The sequence below is a fragment of the Erythrolamprus reginae genome, chromosome 1 (genome assembly GCF_031021105.1).
Source record: "Erythrolamprus reginae isolate rEryReg1 chromosome 1, rEryReg1.hap1, whole genome shotgun sequence".
Taxonomy (NCBI): domain Eukaryota; kingdom Metazoa; phylum Chordata; class Lepidosauria; order Squamata; family Dipsadidae; genus Erythrolamprus; species Erythrolamprus reginae.
Window position 1 is genome coordinate 400,845,748 of NC_091950.1, and position 18,303 is coordinate 400,864,050.

General features: G+C 46.7%; 1 protein-coding gene across 6 annotated transcripts in view; it reads left to right on the forward strand.

Annotated features, from left to right (window-relative positions):
- Nucleotides 1-18,303, forward strand: part of AP2B1 (adaptor related protein complex 2 subunit beta 1) — a 138,575-nt gene that overhangs the window by 14,550 nt on the left and 105,722 nt on the right. For all 6 annotated transcript variants that reach the window (XM_070735155.1, XM_070735153.1, XM_070735152.1 and 3 more), the window contains exons 3-5: nt 5,699-5,804; nt 7,103-7,238; nt 10,853-11,098. In XM_070735155.1, the coding sequence (XP_070591256.1) occupies nt 5,699-5,804; nt 7,103-7,238; nt 10,853-11,098 (488 nt within the window). The remainder of the gene's footprint in view (nt 1-5,698; nt 5,805-7,102; nt 7,239-10,852; nt 11,099-18,303) is intronic.

The window sequence follows — 18,303 nt, forward strand, 5'->3', positions numbered from 1 at the left end:
AAAACCCATTATAATAAAAAACCAAACATATATACAGACATACCATGCATAAAATTGTAAAGGCCTAGGGGGAAAGAATATCTCAATTCCCCCATGCCTGGTGGCAGAGGTGGGTTTTAAGTAGCTTATGAAAGGCAAGGAGGGTGGGGGCAATTCTAATCTCTGGGGGGAGTTGGTTCCAGAGGGCCGGGGCTGCCACAGAGAAGGTTCTTCCCCGGGGTCCCGCCAAGCGGCATTGTTTAGTTGATGGGACCCGGAGAAAACCCACTCTGTGGGACCTAACTGGTCACTGGGATTCGTGCAGCAGAAGGCTGACCCTGAGATAATCTGGTCCGGTGCCATGAAGGGCTTTATAGGTCTTAACTAACACTTTGAATTGTGACCAGAAACTGATCGGCAACCAATGCAGACTGCGGAGTGTTGGTGTAACATGGGCATAACTTGGGAAGCCCATGATTGCTCTCGCAGCTGCATTCTGCACGATCTGAAGTTTCCAAACACTTTTCAAAGGTAGCCCCATGCAGACAGCGTTACAGTATTCGAGCCTCGAGGTGATAAGGGCATGAGTGACTGTGAGCAGTGACTCCCGGTCCAAATAGGGCCGCAACTGGTGCACCAGGCGAAGCTGGGTGAACGCCCCCCTCGCCACAGCTGAAAGATGTTTCTCTAATGAGAGCTGTGGATCGAGGAGGACGCCCAAGTTGCGGACCCTCTCTGAGGGGGTCAATGATTCTCCCCCCAGGGTAATGGACGGACAGATGGGATTGTCCTTGGGAGGCAAGACCCACAACCAATCCGTCTTGTCTGGGTTGAGTTTGAGTTTGTTTTTAAAAAAATAAGTCCGAATTTAAGTTTTTTTAAAAAAATTCAAAGTAATGGGAGAAGGCTCTGCTGAATTTCCTTGTTACAAAAGAAAAGGGGGCAGATTTTTTTATCTGCTCCCACTACATGTGGAACCCTTCAGGCAGTTAATAAGGTAGACTGTGTTTTACCTCTAAGGGACTTTTAGACTTACCACTTGATTGCTGAGGTTGGGATTACATTTTTGCGTCTCAGCTAGTAGCTCTCCTGCTGAGGTTGTGAGCTTGGATAAGACCATTTATACACCTGCTGTTCTGATCATCCCTGACTATCAGAGGTTTGCAGAGCCTGTCTGTTCTTGCATTACCACTTCTTTTTCTTCCCCCACCCCCTCTTAAGTAATGGAGATTCCTGGCTTCCAGCTAGGCTATTGATCTTCATAGCTGCCAACCCCCAGAAGTCGCACAATCCTTAAATAAACTGATGATTTCTCCCTTCTCCCCCCTCTTCTGCTCTCCTGATTCACGGGGCGTTTCCTAATTCTGCCCTTTTGCTTAAAAGGGTGTTTAATTTCCCCTCTCTTCAGTATCATCATTTATAAATGCTAGAATGATTTGACAGTTCCTATTGCAGTGTAATATCAAATCATTCCAGGGTTTCTCAACTTCGGTGATTTTAAGATACCTGGGTTTCAGCTCCCAGATTTCAGAAATTGAAATAATAATAATAATAATAATAATAATAATAATAATAATAATTATTATTATTATTATTATTATTTATTAGATTTGTATGCCGCCCCTCTCCGAAGACTCGGGGCGGCTCACAACACGATAAAAACAGTATTATACGGGCACAAATCTAATATTTAAAACAAAAAACAAAAAAACTAAAACCCCTATCATAATTAAAAACCAAACAGCACATACATACCAAACATAAATTATAATAAGCCTGGGGGAAAGGTGTCTCAAATCCCCCATGCCTGGCGGTATAGGTGGGTCTTAAGTAGTTTACAGAAGACAAGGAGGGTGGGAGCAATTCTAATCTCCGGGGGGAGTTGATTCCAGAGGGCCAGGGCCGCCACAGAGAAGGCTCTTCCCCTGGGGCCCGCCAGACGACATTGTTTTGTCGACGGGACCCGGAGAAGGACAACTCTGTGGGACCTTATCGTCCGCTGGGATTCGTGCGGTAGCAGGCGGTTCCGGAGGTCCAATGCCATGTAGGGCTTTAAAGGTTATAACCAACACTTTGAATTGTGACCGGAAACTGATCGGCAGCCAATGCAGGCCACTGAGTGTTGAAGAAACGTGGGTGAATCTGGGAAGCCCCACGATGGCTCTCGCGGCTGCGTTTTGCACGATCTGGAGTTTCCGAACACTTTTCAAAGGTAGCCCCATGTAGAGAGCGTTGCAGTAATCGAACCTCGAGGTGATAAGGGCATGAGTGACTGTGAGCAATGACTCCCTGTCCAAATAGGGCCGCAACTGGTGCACCAGGCGAACCTGGGCAAACGCCCTCCTCGCCACAGCCGAAAGATGATCCACAGCCGAAAGATGAAATCCACACACCTAAAGTCACTGAGGCTGAGAAAGACTGTGTGCTCCAATCCAGTTTGTGTGTCTCTTTGCACTCAAATCAGCTGGTCTCGGGTTTTGGAGAAGCGAGATAAACATGAGATATTTGTGGTAGGTGACCAATGTGTCAGAAGCTCCTTTGACAGTCGTGTTCTCCCTTTCTCTCTGGCTCAAACTGAATGCAGGTTTGTAGCAGGGATGTGTGAAATTAATCAAATCCAAAATTAAATGCCGCGTTCCCAAAATCAAACTATTGCAGACAGCCAAAACACCACAGATGGCTTCCCAAACCACTCCTGGAACAGCCTGTTCCATGAAAAAGTATTTGCTCTCCTTTCAGATGTTCTGAGTTTTGGCATATCTTCGCTCCCAAATGGTATCAGAAATCTGCGTAGCTTCCCACCGAGCTCTGATACCATGAAGCGGCAAAGATATTTTTAAAACAGGAGCAAATACTTTCGTGCAAAACTGTTAAGTGCTGTCTCCAGGTTGGCAAAGCACTTAAAAATCCTTAATGTCTTTAACCCTGCTGCTAATATCTTAAGTTGTGGCATTTTTGAGCATAGTCTTTTCTACTATTCTATATGCTTAAATTGTGAAAGCATTTAGTGAGAACTCTCACAAAAAAAATTGCTCCCGTGGGGGAACCAGTGTATTGACAAAACCACGGTCTGGTGAATGTGCCTAATTGCAGAGCCATTTACCCAAAGAGAAGCTGGAATGATTGCACCAAACAGCTTCCGAAAGAAACTGAGCCTTGTGCTTTTTGGATTTTTCTCCCCTGCGTTCTTGGTAAAGAGGAATCTGTTCTTTTAACATCAGTTAAGCACTGCGTAAGCTGAAGAGAAAGGGTTCCTTCACTCAGTGGTTCTCAACCTTTCTAATGCCGCGACCCCTTAATACAGTTCCTCATGTTGTGTTGACCTGACCCCCAACCATAAATCTAGCCCCAATTCTACCAACAGAGCTTTAAGCTGATTGGCGGGAAGGTCAGAGGGACACCCCCACTGTAAACGCCTGATTGGTCGGATTGTAAAAATATGTTCCAAGGCGCCATAATAGAAGCTTTGATTCTAACACCATGGGAAATTTGTCATTTCCCATGGTCTTAGGTGACCCCTCTGAAACGGTCATTTGACCCCCAAAGGGGTCCCGACCCTCAGGTTGAGAACCACTGCTTCACACCATGCAATTAATGTGTTAAGGTCATTTTTACAGCCTATGGTTAAGATAACTTAGTTTACTTTAAAAGCAGTGAATTTGCTATAGAAGTACTGTAGTCCTTGTTTAGTGAATGGTTCATTCAGTGATTTCACAGTTGCAAGCATGGTGAAAAAGTAATCTTAACGACTATAAAACTTTATGGGGGGAAAAAAGACCTTTATAACAAAGCCGCAGCGGCACAGTGGTTAGAGTGTAGAATTGCAGGCTACTTCTGCTGGCTGCCTGCAATTTGGCAGATCACATCTCACCAGGCTCGACGTTGACTCGGCCTTCCATCCTTCCGAGGTTGGGGAAATTATTGTTAGGGACAATATGCTGACTCTGTAAACTTATTTATTTATTTGTTTGTTTGTTTGTTTGTTTGTTTGTTTATTTATTTATTGGATTTGTATGCCGCCCCTCTCCGTAGACTCGGGGCGGCTAACAACAGTAATAATAACAGCATATAACAATAAAACAGTTAAAAACCCTTATTATAAAAGCAAACATACATACAGATATACCATGCATAAAATTGTAAAGGCCTAGGGGGAAAGAGTATCTCAGTTCCCCCATGCCTGGCGACAGAGGTGGGTTTAGAGATGGCTGCAAAAGCTCTATGAAGTGGCATATAAGTCTAAGTGCTATTGCGATTCCTTCCATTTACAATCCTTGGAAGTCTGCAAAGCAAAGCTAAGCTGAAGGAAAAGGGTAAAAATCTTGATGTTGTCATTTAGCTACAACAACCAAGTGACCGGCCCAACTGCTGGTTGCTGAATAAGAACTGCCTGTATCTGTCCTAATAATTATATGTTTGGATCTTGGCAGATTCTGAGGACCACCTTAGATGGTGTTCCTGATCCTAAGGGCAAGGATTTCCTGGATGCCTCTATTGTCCATTGCTGAAGGCAGAATATGTAGTTGGATGGGGTTGTTAGAAGATGAGGAGTAAGCTGTGCTACCCCTGAACAGAGGAATGTGGAGATGGGGGATATTCAACTAATATCTCAGAGATATGAGCAGTACTTCAAATACATACACTAAATGTATAAATGTTATTTACATTAGGCAAATATTGTAGTCAGTAACAGTCAACAGCAATCAATAGTCTCAATACATGGGGGGCTACCTCTGAAAAGTGTTCGGAAACTTTAGATTGTGCAGAATGCAGCTGCGAGAGCAATCATGGGCTTCGCCAGGTATGCCCATGTTACACCAACACTCCGCAGTCTGCATTGGTTGCCGATCAGTTTCCGGTCACAATTCAAAGTGTTGGTTATGACCTATAACGCCCTTCATGGCATCGGGCCAGAATATCTCCAGGACCTCCTTCTGCCGCACAAATCCCAGCGACCGGTTAGGTCCCACAGAGTTGGCCTTCTCCAGGTCCTGTCGACTAAACAATGTCGTCTGGCGGGACCCAGGGGAAGAGCCTTCTCTGTGGCAGCCCCGACCCTCTGGAACCAGCTCCACCCAGAGATTAGAATTGCCCCAACCCTCCTTGCCTTTCGCAATCTCCTTAAAACCCACCTCTGTCGCCAGGCATGCCGGAATTGAGATATTCCTTTCCCCCCAGGCCTACACAAGTTATGCATGGTATGTTTGTGTGTATGCTTTGTTTTTTAATAAGGTTTGTTTTTAATTATTTTTAATTGTTAGATTTGTAATATATTGTTTCTATTATTGTTGTGAGCCGCCCCGAGTTTGCAGAGAGGGGCGGCATACAAATCTAATTAATAATAATAATAATAATAATAATAATAATAATATACAATGCAAGTCTTACTCAATACATATACAGACCAACATTAGAACACATAGTTCTTACTACACACAGTAGTCTTTACAATGGAATAGTCATATAGACAAACCAGCATAGAACCAGAGAGATATCAGGGAGAGTCGCAAAGCTCTAAGAGAAATGCTGCTGACTTCCTGTTGTAGCAGATTGCAACACCAGCTCTTAAAGCAGTAGTGTGCTAACTCTTTAACCACACTTGCTGGCTTAAGTTATATATTGTAAAACCCAACTAGTTATACACATAGTACTAACAGGGGTGGATTAGTTTGCTCTCGCCAAACTCTCTTGACTGTGGTCCTCGTATGTTTGCCTTCAGGGGAAATATTTGAACTGAAAGCTGAACTCAACAATGAAAAAAAGGAGAAGAGGAAGGAAGCAGTGAAAAAAGTCATTGCTGCCATGACGGTGGGGAAGGATGTCAGGTAACATTTCTCTAAAGGCTTTCCTGTGCCATTTTCCCCACTTCTTCACCCAGGTGTAAGTTTTAATGAGGCAGGAGGGGGAAAGGATTAAATGCCGAGCAAATGTCTCAGTGTTTGCTTTGCCTAGTGATTAAATGGCCACAGGCCTTCTGCAGAAATCAAACATGGCCTCCAAAATGTTTGCCTTAGATTGTTAGGCCTTATTCTGCCCCAGGTATGAACCACAAAGAACGCAGCACAAACAAATTATGTCCAAACCTTTGTTTACTAAATTAAAGACTTCTAATGAGCTTTCTTAGCAGTTGGCAAACACAAATACAGTGTAAAACAGTCTTTGTTGAACACCGGCTGTTAATTCCACTTTATTAACAGCCAGCACGAGTTCATGAAATAAGCAAGTCTTGAAGATATTAGGAAGTTTACAATGGTTGGCAAAATGCCCTGAAGCAATTTGCAGGAAGCATGCCCAGAGAAACAAAGAGTCAAGCAGACGCTTCTGAATTCAAACCACGAAGGCATATGAATGGACGTTGTTCCTTGCAAATTGCTGCCTGCGTCATCATCCCTTAAATAGGCTAGGGGAGTGACCAATTAGCCCCAAGCCTACTCTCGTGGAGACTTCCTCCTGAGGAACCACTCCTGCCTTTTGGCAGCTCTGCGTGCCCGTGCATCAAGAATAAACTCCTCTTCTTCTTCCTCGTCACTGATGGGAGGTTCTGGAGGTTCTGAAGGCCTTGGTTGAATCTCCACCTCTGGTACCGAATCCTCTCCAGCCTCCTCACTGTCCAACCTGGGTGCCAGCTGCACAGGCTGCTGATGCATCACTATATCAGCCTCTTCTCTGATGAGATCTGCTACCAGTTTCATGGGCTGCTGGCGGACCACAACAGGCCTATGATATAGTTTGTGTTTTGCAAATGAAACATGACTTTATCTGAAAACTTAGAGGTTGTCAGATGATGTTTTCTTAGTGAAATTAAGACAGTATAGATTTCCCTTGTTTTATCCCTATGGCAGTGTTTAACCTCAACCTCAGAAACATCAAACTATTTGAATTTCAATTCCCAGAATTCCCCAGAGAATTCTGGGAAGTGAAGTCCACATTTAAAATTGCTGAGGTTGAGGAACACTGATCTATAGTAATACTGTGCATTAAGTGGGCTGAGACTCTGAGACCCAAAGTCACCAGGAATTCTTTAACAAAATGGGGTCTTAAATTTGAATCTCTCTAGTTAATGTTAACCACTGCCATCAGTCTAGAAATTACTGCTTTAACCTGCCTGTTCCTTCTTGTCCAGTTCCCTTTTCCCTGATGTAGTGAATTGCATGCAGACGGACAACTTGGAGCTAAAGAAGCTGGTGTATCTGTACTTGATGAACTATGCCAAAAGTCAGCCAGATATGGCCATCATGGCTGTGAACAGTTTTGTGAAAGTAAGTTGCAATATTAATGTGTCTTTTCTGTATTTCAGTAGCAAAATAATAACTTGGTGTGAATTTTCTGTATATAATATGGTGCCGCATGAGCGACTGGTTGGGTCCCACAGAGTCGGCCTTCTTCAGGTCCCATCAACTAGACAATTATTATTATTATTATTTATTCGATTTGTATGCCGCCCCTCTCCGAAGACTCCGAAGACAAGGTCATTTGGTGGGACCTAGGGGAAGAGCCTTCTCTGTGCGGGCCCCTGCTCTCTGGAATCAGAGTCTGATTCTCTGGAGTCTCCGGAGAGGGGCGGCATACAAATCTAGTAGACAGACAGACAGACAGACAGACAGACAGACAGACAGACAGACAGACAGACAGATACTGTGTTCAGTTCTGGAGACCTCACCTACAAAAAGATATTGACAAAATTGAATGGGTCCAAAGACGGGCTACAAGAATGGTGGAAGGTCTTAAGTATAAAACGTATCAGGAAAGACTTAATGAACTCAATTTGTATAGTCTGGAGGACAGAAGGAAAAGGGGGGACATGATCGAAACATTTAAATATGTTAAAGGGTTAAATAGGGTTCAGGAGGGAAGTGTTTTTAATAGGAAAGTGAACACAAGAACAAGGGGACACAATCTGAAGTTAGTTGGAGGAAAGATCAAAGGCAACATGAGAAAATATTATTTTACTGAAAGAGTAGTAGATCCTTGGAACAAACTTCCAGCAGACGTGGTTGGTAAATCCACAGTAACCGAATTTAAACATGCCTGGGATAAACATATATCCATTGTAAGATTAAATACAGGAAATAGTATAAGGGCAGACTAGATGGACCATGAGGTCTTTTTCTGCCGTCAGTCTTCTATGTTTCTATAGATAGATAGATAGATAGATAGATAGATAGATAGATAGATAGATAGATAGATAGATAGATAGATAGATAGATAGATCCCCCCAGAGATTCGTACTGCTCCCACCCTCCTTGCCTTCCACAAGAATCTTAAGACTCATTTATGCCGCCAGGCCTGAGGCCATTAGATCCTTGCCCCAGAGGCTGATGAATGTGTGAATGAAAGTTGATTGAATGGGAATGACTGTTTTTTTATGGTTTTGGGGGGTTTTAAGATTTTTTAAAGATTTTATATTTCATTAATTGGATTTAGGATGTTTTTGCATTGTTTTATTTTATGTTGTGAGCTGCCCCGAGTCCTCAGAGAGGGGTGGCATAAAAGTCAAACAAACAAACACACACACACACACAAAAACAAACAAATAAATAAATAAAATCCCCCTCGCTGCCCCTCCTGCCTGTGCATAGGCCTCACTGAAGCCTCCGGACTTCCAGTTGGCCCATTGGGCCATTTTTCGCTGTCCCCAAAGCTCAGGAAGATTTCCTAAATCTTGGAGAGAGCAAAGCAGCTGAAAAGAAGGTAGAAAATCAACTGGCATGCACTGGAGCTGATATAGGACAACGCCTCGCATGCCGTCAGATATGGCTCTACGTGCCCTAGGTTCACCATCACTGTCCTAACGCATCACATTTTTGTTTAGAAAGGTTCTCACCTCTTTTCCTTCCCCCCCCCCATAAGCTTCCAAAATGCAATCTTACAATGGTGCTGCTCTGTCCTAGCTGACTTTCTCAGCTTCTTTTCTATCTTGATACTGTGTCCAGTATAGTTAATTACCAAGCCATTAATTTCCTGGCTGCTAATGTAATTTTACTGGACAGCAGAAATTACATTGAGAGATTCCTTTCTTTACTGGCAGACCGGGGGAAGGGGGGGGGGAGAGGAAACCACTTTTGAGCAAAAGGGACTCGGTTACAATTGGAAATCTGTTATCATTTTTTTCAGGAACTAGAAAACTTAAAATTAATCATCGAATCTAAGGATTCTGCTTAAGAGTTGAATGCATTTCTGATGAATATATCTAATTCAGTCTTTGTTCCTGATCAAGATCATTTTTCTTCTCTCCCTGATGTAGCCCAGAATATAGGTTGGGAGGGGGTTTCTCCTTAAATCAACTTTCCACTTATCTGCATTATAATTTCCCTGCACGGTAGTAACATTTGTATGATCCTTTTGTAATGTTAAAGTAAGTTGGGTAAGAAGGAACTCATTGACACTTGAAAGGGTCAAAATGATATTGTCCTTTTAGAGGCAGATCAGACAACCATTTTTTGGGAACTGCTGCTATTAGATATGTGCAAAACATTTCAAAGATCTCCTGTTACATTGTTCGTTAGATGGTTTCTCAGGATCCTGGCAATCCACCTGTTCTAAGAGAGATCTGCAGTTTTCCAAATAATAAATCCTCCAGAACATGGAGTGGTTTGTGATGTTCCAGGTGTAGTTTGACCCAGAATAGGAAAAGCTGGATAAAAGCTTTTGGTGAGACCACACTTGGAGTACTATGTACAGTTCTGGTCACCTCACTTTAAGAAGAATATCATGTAACTGGAAAAGGTGCAAAAAAGGGCAGCAAGTATGATCAAGGAAATGGAGCACCTCCCTTATGAAACCAGGTTGCAACGCCTTGGTCTCTTTAGCCTTGAAAGACGGAGTTTAAGGGGTGACTTAATTGAAGAGTATAAAATCATGCATGGGATAGAAAAGGTGGGTAGAGAAAAAAATATTTTCTCTATCGCACAATGCTAGGACGAAGGGGCACTCCCTAAAGGTCATAGGTAAGAAAGCGAGGACAAATAAAGGGAAATATTTCTTCACCCAGAGGGTCGTTGGTTTATGGAATTCACTTCCAGAAGATGTCGTCACAGCTATCAGCCTTGATAGCTTCAAGGTAGGATTAGACAGATTCATGGATGCCAAGTGAAATGGATGTCCATGTGCCGCCTCTATGTTGGTTGAGACAGGCAGGATTCCCTTGACTACCATTTGTTGTGGGTCAAGGGAAAGGGAAGCTTCTGCCTTCTCCTGCTCAAGGTTGCCGATCAATTTCCGGTCACAATTCAAAGTATTGGTTATGACCTATAAAGCCCTTCATGGCATCGGACCAGAATATTCCTGGGACCGCCTTCTGCCGCACGAATCCCAGCGACTGATTAGGTCCCGCAGAGTTGGCCTTCTCCAGGTCCCGTCGACTAAACAATGCCGTTTGGCAGGTCCCAGGGGAAGAGCCTTCTCTGTGGTGGCCCCGACTCTCTGGAACCAGCTCCCCCCGGAGATTAGAACTGCCCCCACCCTCCTTGCCTTCCGTAAACTCCTTAAAACCCACCTTTGCCGCCAGGCATGGGGGAATTGAGATATCTCCCCCGGGCCTATACAATTTATGTATCGTATGTTTGTATGTATGTCTGATTAATAATGAGGTTTTTAAAATGTTTTTAAATTATTAGATTTGTTATGAATTGTTCTATTGCTGTTGTGAACCGCCCCGAGTCTACGGAGAGGGGTGGCATACAAATCTAACAAACAAACAAACAAATAAATAAGATCCCCATGGACAATTGGTGGGCCACTGTGTGACACAGAATGCTGGACTCGATGGGCTTTGGCCTGATTCTGCATGGCTTTTCTTATGTTCTTATGTTTTTATTTGTAATGTTTTGTTGCATAGAACCCGTCTCTATATTTATTAATTTCCTCCTGCCAGGACTGTGAGGATCCCAACCCCCTGATCCGTGCACTAGCCGTCCGCACCATGGGATGTATCCGCGTGGACAAGATCACTGAATACCTGTGTGAACCTCTCCGGAAGTGTCTGAAGGATGAAGACCCGTACGTGCGCAAGACCGCTGCCGTCTGTGTGGCCAAACTGCATGACATCAATGCCCAAATGGTGGAAGATCAGGGCTTTCTGGATTCATTGCGTGATCTCATTGCAGACTCCAATCCCATGGTAAAGTACTAGTCCCACTGAAAATGGCTTCCTTCAAGTAACAGGTGATATATTGCTTGGTTCTGGGAGAAAGAGGCTCTTAGTGGTAGATCCCGCAGTTTGAAGATGGGAGAACTTAGATTTAGATGTAGTCTTTTCCAATTTTTGCAAAAAAGGAACATTGACTTGCTAAGTGTAGAAACATAGAAGACTGACAGCAGAAAAAAACCTCATGGTCCATCTAATCTGCCCTTATACTATTTCCTGTATTTTATCTTGCAATGGATATATGTTTATCCCAGGCATGTTTAAATTCAGTTACTGTGGATTTACCAACCACGTCTGCTGGAAGTTTATTCCAAGCATCTACTACTCTTTCAGTAAAATAATATTTCCTCACGTTGCTTCTGTGAGGGGTATATTTAGCTTAGGACCTTAATTTAAATTAAATTAATTAAATTAAATTAAAATAATTAAATTCCAATCTGAGCAAACAGTTTTGATCCCTTTCTTATACCAAAAAGAAATTATTAAAGTTTGTTGCCAAATCAAAACCAGAAGCACACACAGATGACTGATTCAACTGGATTCAATAACTTCTTTATAAACATAATAATATATATATGTACAATACCACAAGTAGAATTCTTCTTCAATCAGTTACAGGTAAACACTAGCAGGAGTGTTAGTTCCATTTCAGCAGAGCAGACAAGCACAGAGAGTACAGAGTGGAGAGCAGAGAGTGGACTGAATCACACCTGGTCTTAACCTTGAAGTTTTAATTTTGATTCTCTGCACAGACTCCCATTAGCTGACTTAGTTGCTATGCCTGTTCATTGGCTGACCTTGTTAACATGGCTCTCCCAGTTCACGAATATCTTCAAAATTACATGCACTTTATTATTTTAATTATTTTATATGACATTTTATTCAATGTCTAAGCGGCCTAGGGTTACCTTTGTGAAATGGGTGGCATATACGTTTTGATGAATAAATTTAAACTAAATGTTTAAGGAGCTGTGGTGGTACACAGTGGTGCAGTGGTTACAGGGCAGTACTGCAGGTTACCTCTGCTGATTGCTGGCTGCCTGCAATTTGGCAGTTCAAATCTCACCAGGTTCAAGGTTGACTCAACCTTCCATCCTTCCGAGGTGGTTAAAATGAGGACCCTGATTGTTGGGGGCAAGAGACACCATGAGCCGGTCCTTCGCTGTTTCCAGGGCAGCCCTGCAGGCCAGATCTAGCACCTCATGGGCCGGATCTGTCCCTCGGGCCATTACTGCCTCAAGGTCGTTGTTGAAGCCTCCTGGTCTTCCATAACACCTCAGCAGTGCCTCAAGCTGATAGCTTCCATGCCACGCCGCATTGAGGCAGCAATTGCTGCAAAAGGGGCCCAAACCAACTGCTGAGTACATATGCATGCTTAGTTTTCAGAGGTCTGATATTGTTCTACGTACAATCCTTGTTTTATTGATTGATTGATTTGGGGTTTTCATAAGCTGTACCCCATAATCATCACAACTATGACAAATAATGGCTTGAACTATCTTGCCTTACATGGAATGAGTCTTTCTCATTTATTATGAGTCTTCGGAGAAGGGCGGCATACAAATCTAAATAATAATAGTAATAATAGTACAGTGATCCCCCGCTCGTTGCGAGGGTTCCGTTCCAGGAGCCCCCGCAACGAGCGGGTTTTCGCGAAGTAGCGATGCGGAAGTAAAAACACCGTCTAAGCATGTGCAGACGGTGTTTTTACTCCCACAGCGCTAGCGAGGAGCCGAAGATTGGGGGCGGCGCGGCTGTTTGCCGCCGGCATGGGGGGCTTCCTAGCAGCCCCCCAAACCCGGGTTGGGGGTCCGGGGGGCGCTGTCTCTCGGCGCTTTCGTGCTGAGTCCGGGAGCGAACTCGCTCCCTGACTCAGCTGGAAAGCGCCGAGAGACAGCGTGGACAGGCCCGTTCCTTGGCGCTGTCTCTCGGGGCTTTCGTGCTGAGTCCGGGAGCGAACTCGCTCCCCGACTCAGCTGGAAAGCGCCGAGAGACAGCGTGGACAGGCCCGTTCCTTGGCGCTGTCTCTCGGGGCTTTCGTGCTGAGTCCGGGAGCGAACTCGCTCCCCGACTCAGCTGGAAAGCGCCGAGAGACAGCGTGGACAGGCCCGTTCCTTGGCGCTGTCTCTCGGGGCTTTCGTGCTGAGTCCGGGAGCGAACTCGCTCCCCGACTCAGCTGGAAAGCGCCGAGAGACAGCGTGGACAGGCCCGTTCCTTGGCGCTGTCTCTCGGGGCTTTCGTGCTGAGTCCGGGAGCGAACTCGCTCCCCGACTCGGCTGGAAAGCGCCGAGAGACAGCGTGGACAGGCCCGTTCCTTGGCGCTGTCTCTCGGGGCTTTCGTGCTGAGTCCGGGAGCGAACTCGCTCCCCGACTCGGCTGGAAAGCGCCGAGAGACAGCGTGGACAGGCCCGTTCCTTGGCGCTGTCTCTCGGGGCTTTCGTGCTGAGTCCGGGAGCGAACTCGCTCACGGACTCGGCTGGAAAGCGCCGAGAGACAGCGTGGACAGGCCCGTTCCTTGGCGCTGTCTCTCGGGGCTTTCGTGCTGAGTCCGGGAGCGAACTCGCTCACGGACTCGGCTGGAAAGCGCCGAGAGACAGCGTGGACAGGCCCGTTCCTTGGCGCTGTCTCTCGGCGCTTTCGAGCCGAGTCCGGGAGCGAACTCGCTCACGGACTCGGCTCGAAAGCGCCGAGAGAGAGCGTGGACAGGCCCGTTCCTTGGCGCTGTCTCTCGCCGCCTTCGAGCCGAGTCCGGGAGCGAACTCGCTCACGGACTCGGCTCGAAAGCGCCGAGAGAGAGCGTGGACATCGCCCGTATCTAGAAGAAGTTGCCACCCGAGCGCTCTTGCCCGGCGGGAGGCGAAGCATATGGGTGGGGGGGGCTGTCAGGACACCCTCCCACCCCAGCACTTTGCATCCCGCCGGCAAAGAGCAATAAGGCAGCAGCTTCTGCCGGACACGGGCAATGGGCGGGACAGAGAAGCGGGAAGAATCAGGAGGTTCCTTTGGCGGCTGGAGGCTGCCTGGCACCCGCTGCAGCCAAAACAACAAAGCCAGGCAGCCCCCAGCTGCCAAAGGAGCCTCCTGATTCTCCCCGCTTCTCTGTCCCGCCCATTGCCCATGTCCGGCAGAAGCTGCCTCCCGTGCCGATGTTCCCCGCCAAGCCCAGTTCGGCTTCCCTGGCTGCTTGGCCGGAGGGGGGGGGGGGCTCGGCCAAAAGGGGCTGGAGACGCAGCGATTTGCCTCCCGCCCCTCGCCCCTGTGCCACCGGCACGTCATCTTCCCTCCCAGACAAAAAGGCCGGCCTTTGGGGATGAAGGGGTGTGTTCAGCTCTGCGTCTCCAGCTCCTTTCGGCCGAGCCCCCCCCCCCCCCCCCGCCAAGCAGCCAGGGAATCCGAGCCAGGCTTGGCAGGGAACATCGGCACGGGAGGCAGGAGACGATCGGGCGACCGGAGCAGCAGCCAGGGAAGCCGAGCCGCGGGCGGGACCAGGTGGGGGCTGGAATTTCTCCGCCAGGGCGAAGGGCGGGCGAGCGGGTGCTGGGGAGGGCTTCTCGCCCTCCCGACAGCAAGAGGGGGGAGCGAACGGCGTGGGCAGGCGAAGGGCGGGCGAGCGGCAGCGAGGAGTTTGCGTAGGCGGTGGGGAAACTCCTCGCTGACGCCAGCAAGAGGGGGAAGACCCAGGGAAGCCGCTGCCATCTACGCATGCGTGCCCGGCACGCATGCGTAGATGGTATTTTTGACTTCCGGGTTGAAAAATAGCGAAGTACCCTGTTCGCAATGGTTGGGGACGCAATAAACGGGGGATCACTGTAATACAGTGTTCCCTCGATTTTCACGGGAGATGCATTCCGAGACCGCCCGCGAAAGTCGAATTTCCGCAAAGTAGAGATGCGGAAGTAAATACACTATTTTTGGCTATGAACAGTATCACAAGCCTTCCCGTAAAACTTTAAACCCCTAAAGTGCAATTTCTCATTCCCTTAGCAACCATTTAGATTATTACTCACCATGTTTATTTATTAAAGTTTATTTTAAAAAAAATATTTATTAAAGGCGGACAAAAGTTTGGCGATGACGTATGACGTCATCGGGCGGGAAAAACCATGGTATAGGGAAAAAAAACAGCAAAGTGTTTTTTAATTAATATTTTTGAAAAACCGTGGTATAGCCGTTTCGCGAAGTTCAAACCCGCAAAAATTGAGGGACCACTGTAATAGTAATAATAGTAACAATAGTAATAATAATAATGTTTCACCTTTTAAGTTGCATTACTGAAAGAAATGAACTTTTGCACGATATTCTAATTTTTTTGAGTTTCACCTGTAAATTGGGCAAAGGAGATGATTGTCAGAATGATGCTATGTGTGAGTGGGGCTAAAATGTTCTCTTTTCCTAGATTTGGGATGTTTAGTTTTTCTTTTTTAAAAAAATATTGCCAATTTAAGGGCTATCACAATTTCACACATTTCCAGGATTTCCAGGATTTTTGGTCATTGCCATTCAAAGGTGTTTTGGAGTAGCAAAAATAGGATTTGGTGATCAAAAGATTTGTGGAAGAAGAATAGCTGATGGAAAAGCGAGGGGACTATGGAGATTGAGGATGAATTGACACTGTGCACTTGCTGTGTTTTGCTTGGGGGACATATAGGTGACCGACAAGCTTTCCAGTTTTTCCATTTTTGAGTGGGTTTAAAAATTGATGCCTTAGATCAGTGATGGCGAACCTTTTTTTTGCTTGGGTGTCAAAAGGGCAGGAGCGCATGCAATAGCATTTGGGGTTTTTAGTTTTTTTAAATATTAGATTTGTTTACGTTGTCTTTTTATTGTTGTTAGCCGCCCCGAGTCTGTGGAGAGGGGCGGCATACAAATCTAATAATTAGATAGATAGATAGATAGATAGATAGATAGATAGATAGATAGATAGATAGATAGATAGATAGATAATGCAAGGTCCTCGTGCATACATGTACACTCCTACCTTACACTCCCCACGCACATGCGCACAGGCCTCAGTGGAGTCTTCAAACCTCCAATAGTCCTGTTGGACCATTTTTTGCCCTCTCAGGCTTCAGGAAAGCCTCTGGAGCCGGTAGGCCCACTAGGTCCATTTTTCGCCATCCACAGGCCCTGGAGGCTTTCCTGAAGCACAGGCAAGGTGAGAACGGCTTCCCCTGCCCTCCAAAAAGTCAAAAATCAGCCGACCAGCACACATGTGCTGACATAGGGCAATGCTTCACGTGCACTCAGATATGGCTCCGTGTGCCACCTGTGGTACGTGGGCCTTAGGTTTGCCATCATGGCCTTAGGTCAAGGGCATCAAACTCAATTTCATTGAGGGTTGCAACAGGGTTTGTTTGACCTCAGGGAACCGGGGTGGGTGTGACGGGTGGGCATGGCCTGCTCCACATCACTTATATGGGGGAGGGCTGTGGTGGCCCAAGCACTCTGCCAGTGAAAACAGGTTCCCAAGCTCTGTTTTTGGCTGTGCCGCCCTCCTCTAACTCTCTCCCAATGAAAACAGAGCCAGAGCTCTGTTTTTGCTGGCAGAGGGTTGCAGAAGGCCATTGTTGCCAAAAACAGAGTTCGGCAACCCGTTTTCACTGGCAGAGACACTGTGTGCCGGTCCTTTGTTGTTCTCAGGGCAGCCCTGCAAGCCAGATCTAAGTATCCCATGGGCCGGATCCATCCCTCGGGCCTTGAGTCCGCCACCCCTGCATTAGGTGTTGCGGAGACTTGAGACATCTACAGTCATACCTCATCTTATGAACCTAATTGGTTCCTGGGGGATGTTCGTAAGGCGAAAAGTTCGTAAGACGAAACATTGTTTCCCATAGGAAACAATGTAAAATGAATTAATGCGGGCAACGAAAAAAAAACCGCAAAAAAATGCCGCCGCCCGGCTGTCACCTTTTGAAACAGCCGGGCACTTCTCAGCGTTCTCCCAATGCCGAACCCAGAAGTTCGGCAAAAGTTCAGGTTCAGGTGGCCGCCGAGAAGTCCCCCGGCTGTTTCAAAAGGTGACAGCCGGGCGGCGGGGCTTCTCAGCGGCCACCCGAACCTGAACTTTTGCCAAACTTCCGTTCGGGAGGCTGCCGAGAAGCCCCGCCACCCAGCTGTCACCTTTTGAAACAGCCGGGGGCTTCTCGGCGGCCTTCCGAATCCGAACTTTTGCCGAACTTTCGGGTTCGGCATTCGGGAGGCCGCCGAGAAACCCCGCTACCCTGCTGTCGTCTTTTGAAACAGCCGGGGGGCTTCTCGGCGGCCTCCCGAACGCCAAACCCGGAAGTTCGGGTTTGGCGTTCGGGTTCAGGAGGACGCCGAGAAGCCCCCCGGCTGTTTCAAAAAGCGACAGCCGGGCGGCGGGGCTTCTCGGCGGTGGTGGCGGGTTCGTAAGAGGGAAAAAGTTCGTAAGAAGAGGCAAAAAAATTCCGAACCCCGGGTTCGTATCTCGGGTTGTTCGTATGGCGAGGGGTTCATATCATGAGGTACCACTGTATTTTGATCCTGATACTTCCATGAAGGAGTATTTGCAGCGGTGGTGGTGGAGGGGTTTGGCAGTGCAGTATGCCTTCAATCTCCACAAGGCTTGTAGCACCCATTTCACCCATCCATTCTCAAGGCAGAGGCAGATACTAAGAGCTTTTAAAAGGTTCTGCAGCATCATGCAGCTCAGTGTTTGATGCTTAAATTTGATGCTCTCGCTGCCTTTTCCTTTCAGTTCTGGAGCAGATGAAGCAGATCAGAATACGGTCTCTGTAGCCCAAACCTTCTTAGCAGTGATGTAAGTGTTGGCAAAATGCCACAGAATTTCCCAGATTATGATTTGCAGGTGACAAAAAAACCAACAATAGTTATTGATTGCCTTGTGGTTTTCCTCATATGGTAGCATTGAAGTCTGGCGTTTGCTGGTTCTTCCATCACTGTTCCTCTCCCCACCCCATAGAAAATCCTACCCCTTTCTGGCTTTCAGAAGGCATATGTCTGTTGTAGTTAGCTCTGGCCCTGCTCCTGCCCCAAGGACTGTGGATGTGGGGGAGACATCCACATGCTGCAGGCCTATTTTGCCCCCCCCCCGGGTGGAATCTGATGATGAAGGCTCCTCTGACCAAGAAGACATGAGTGACAGGGAGGAGGAGAGTGGGGCAGACAGCTCAGAAGGAGATCAATTATCTAGCTCC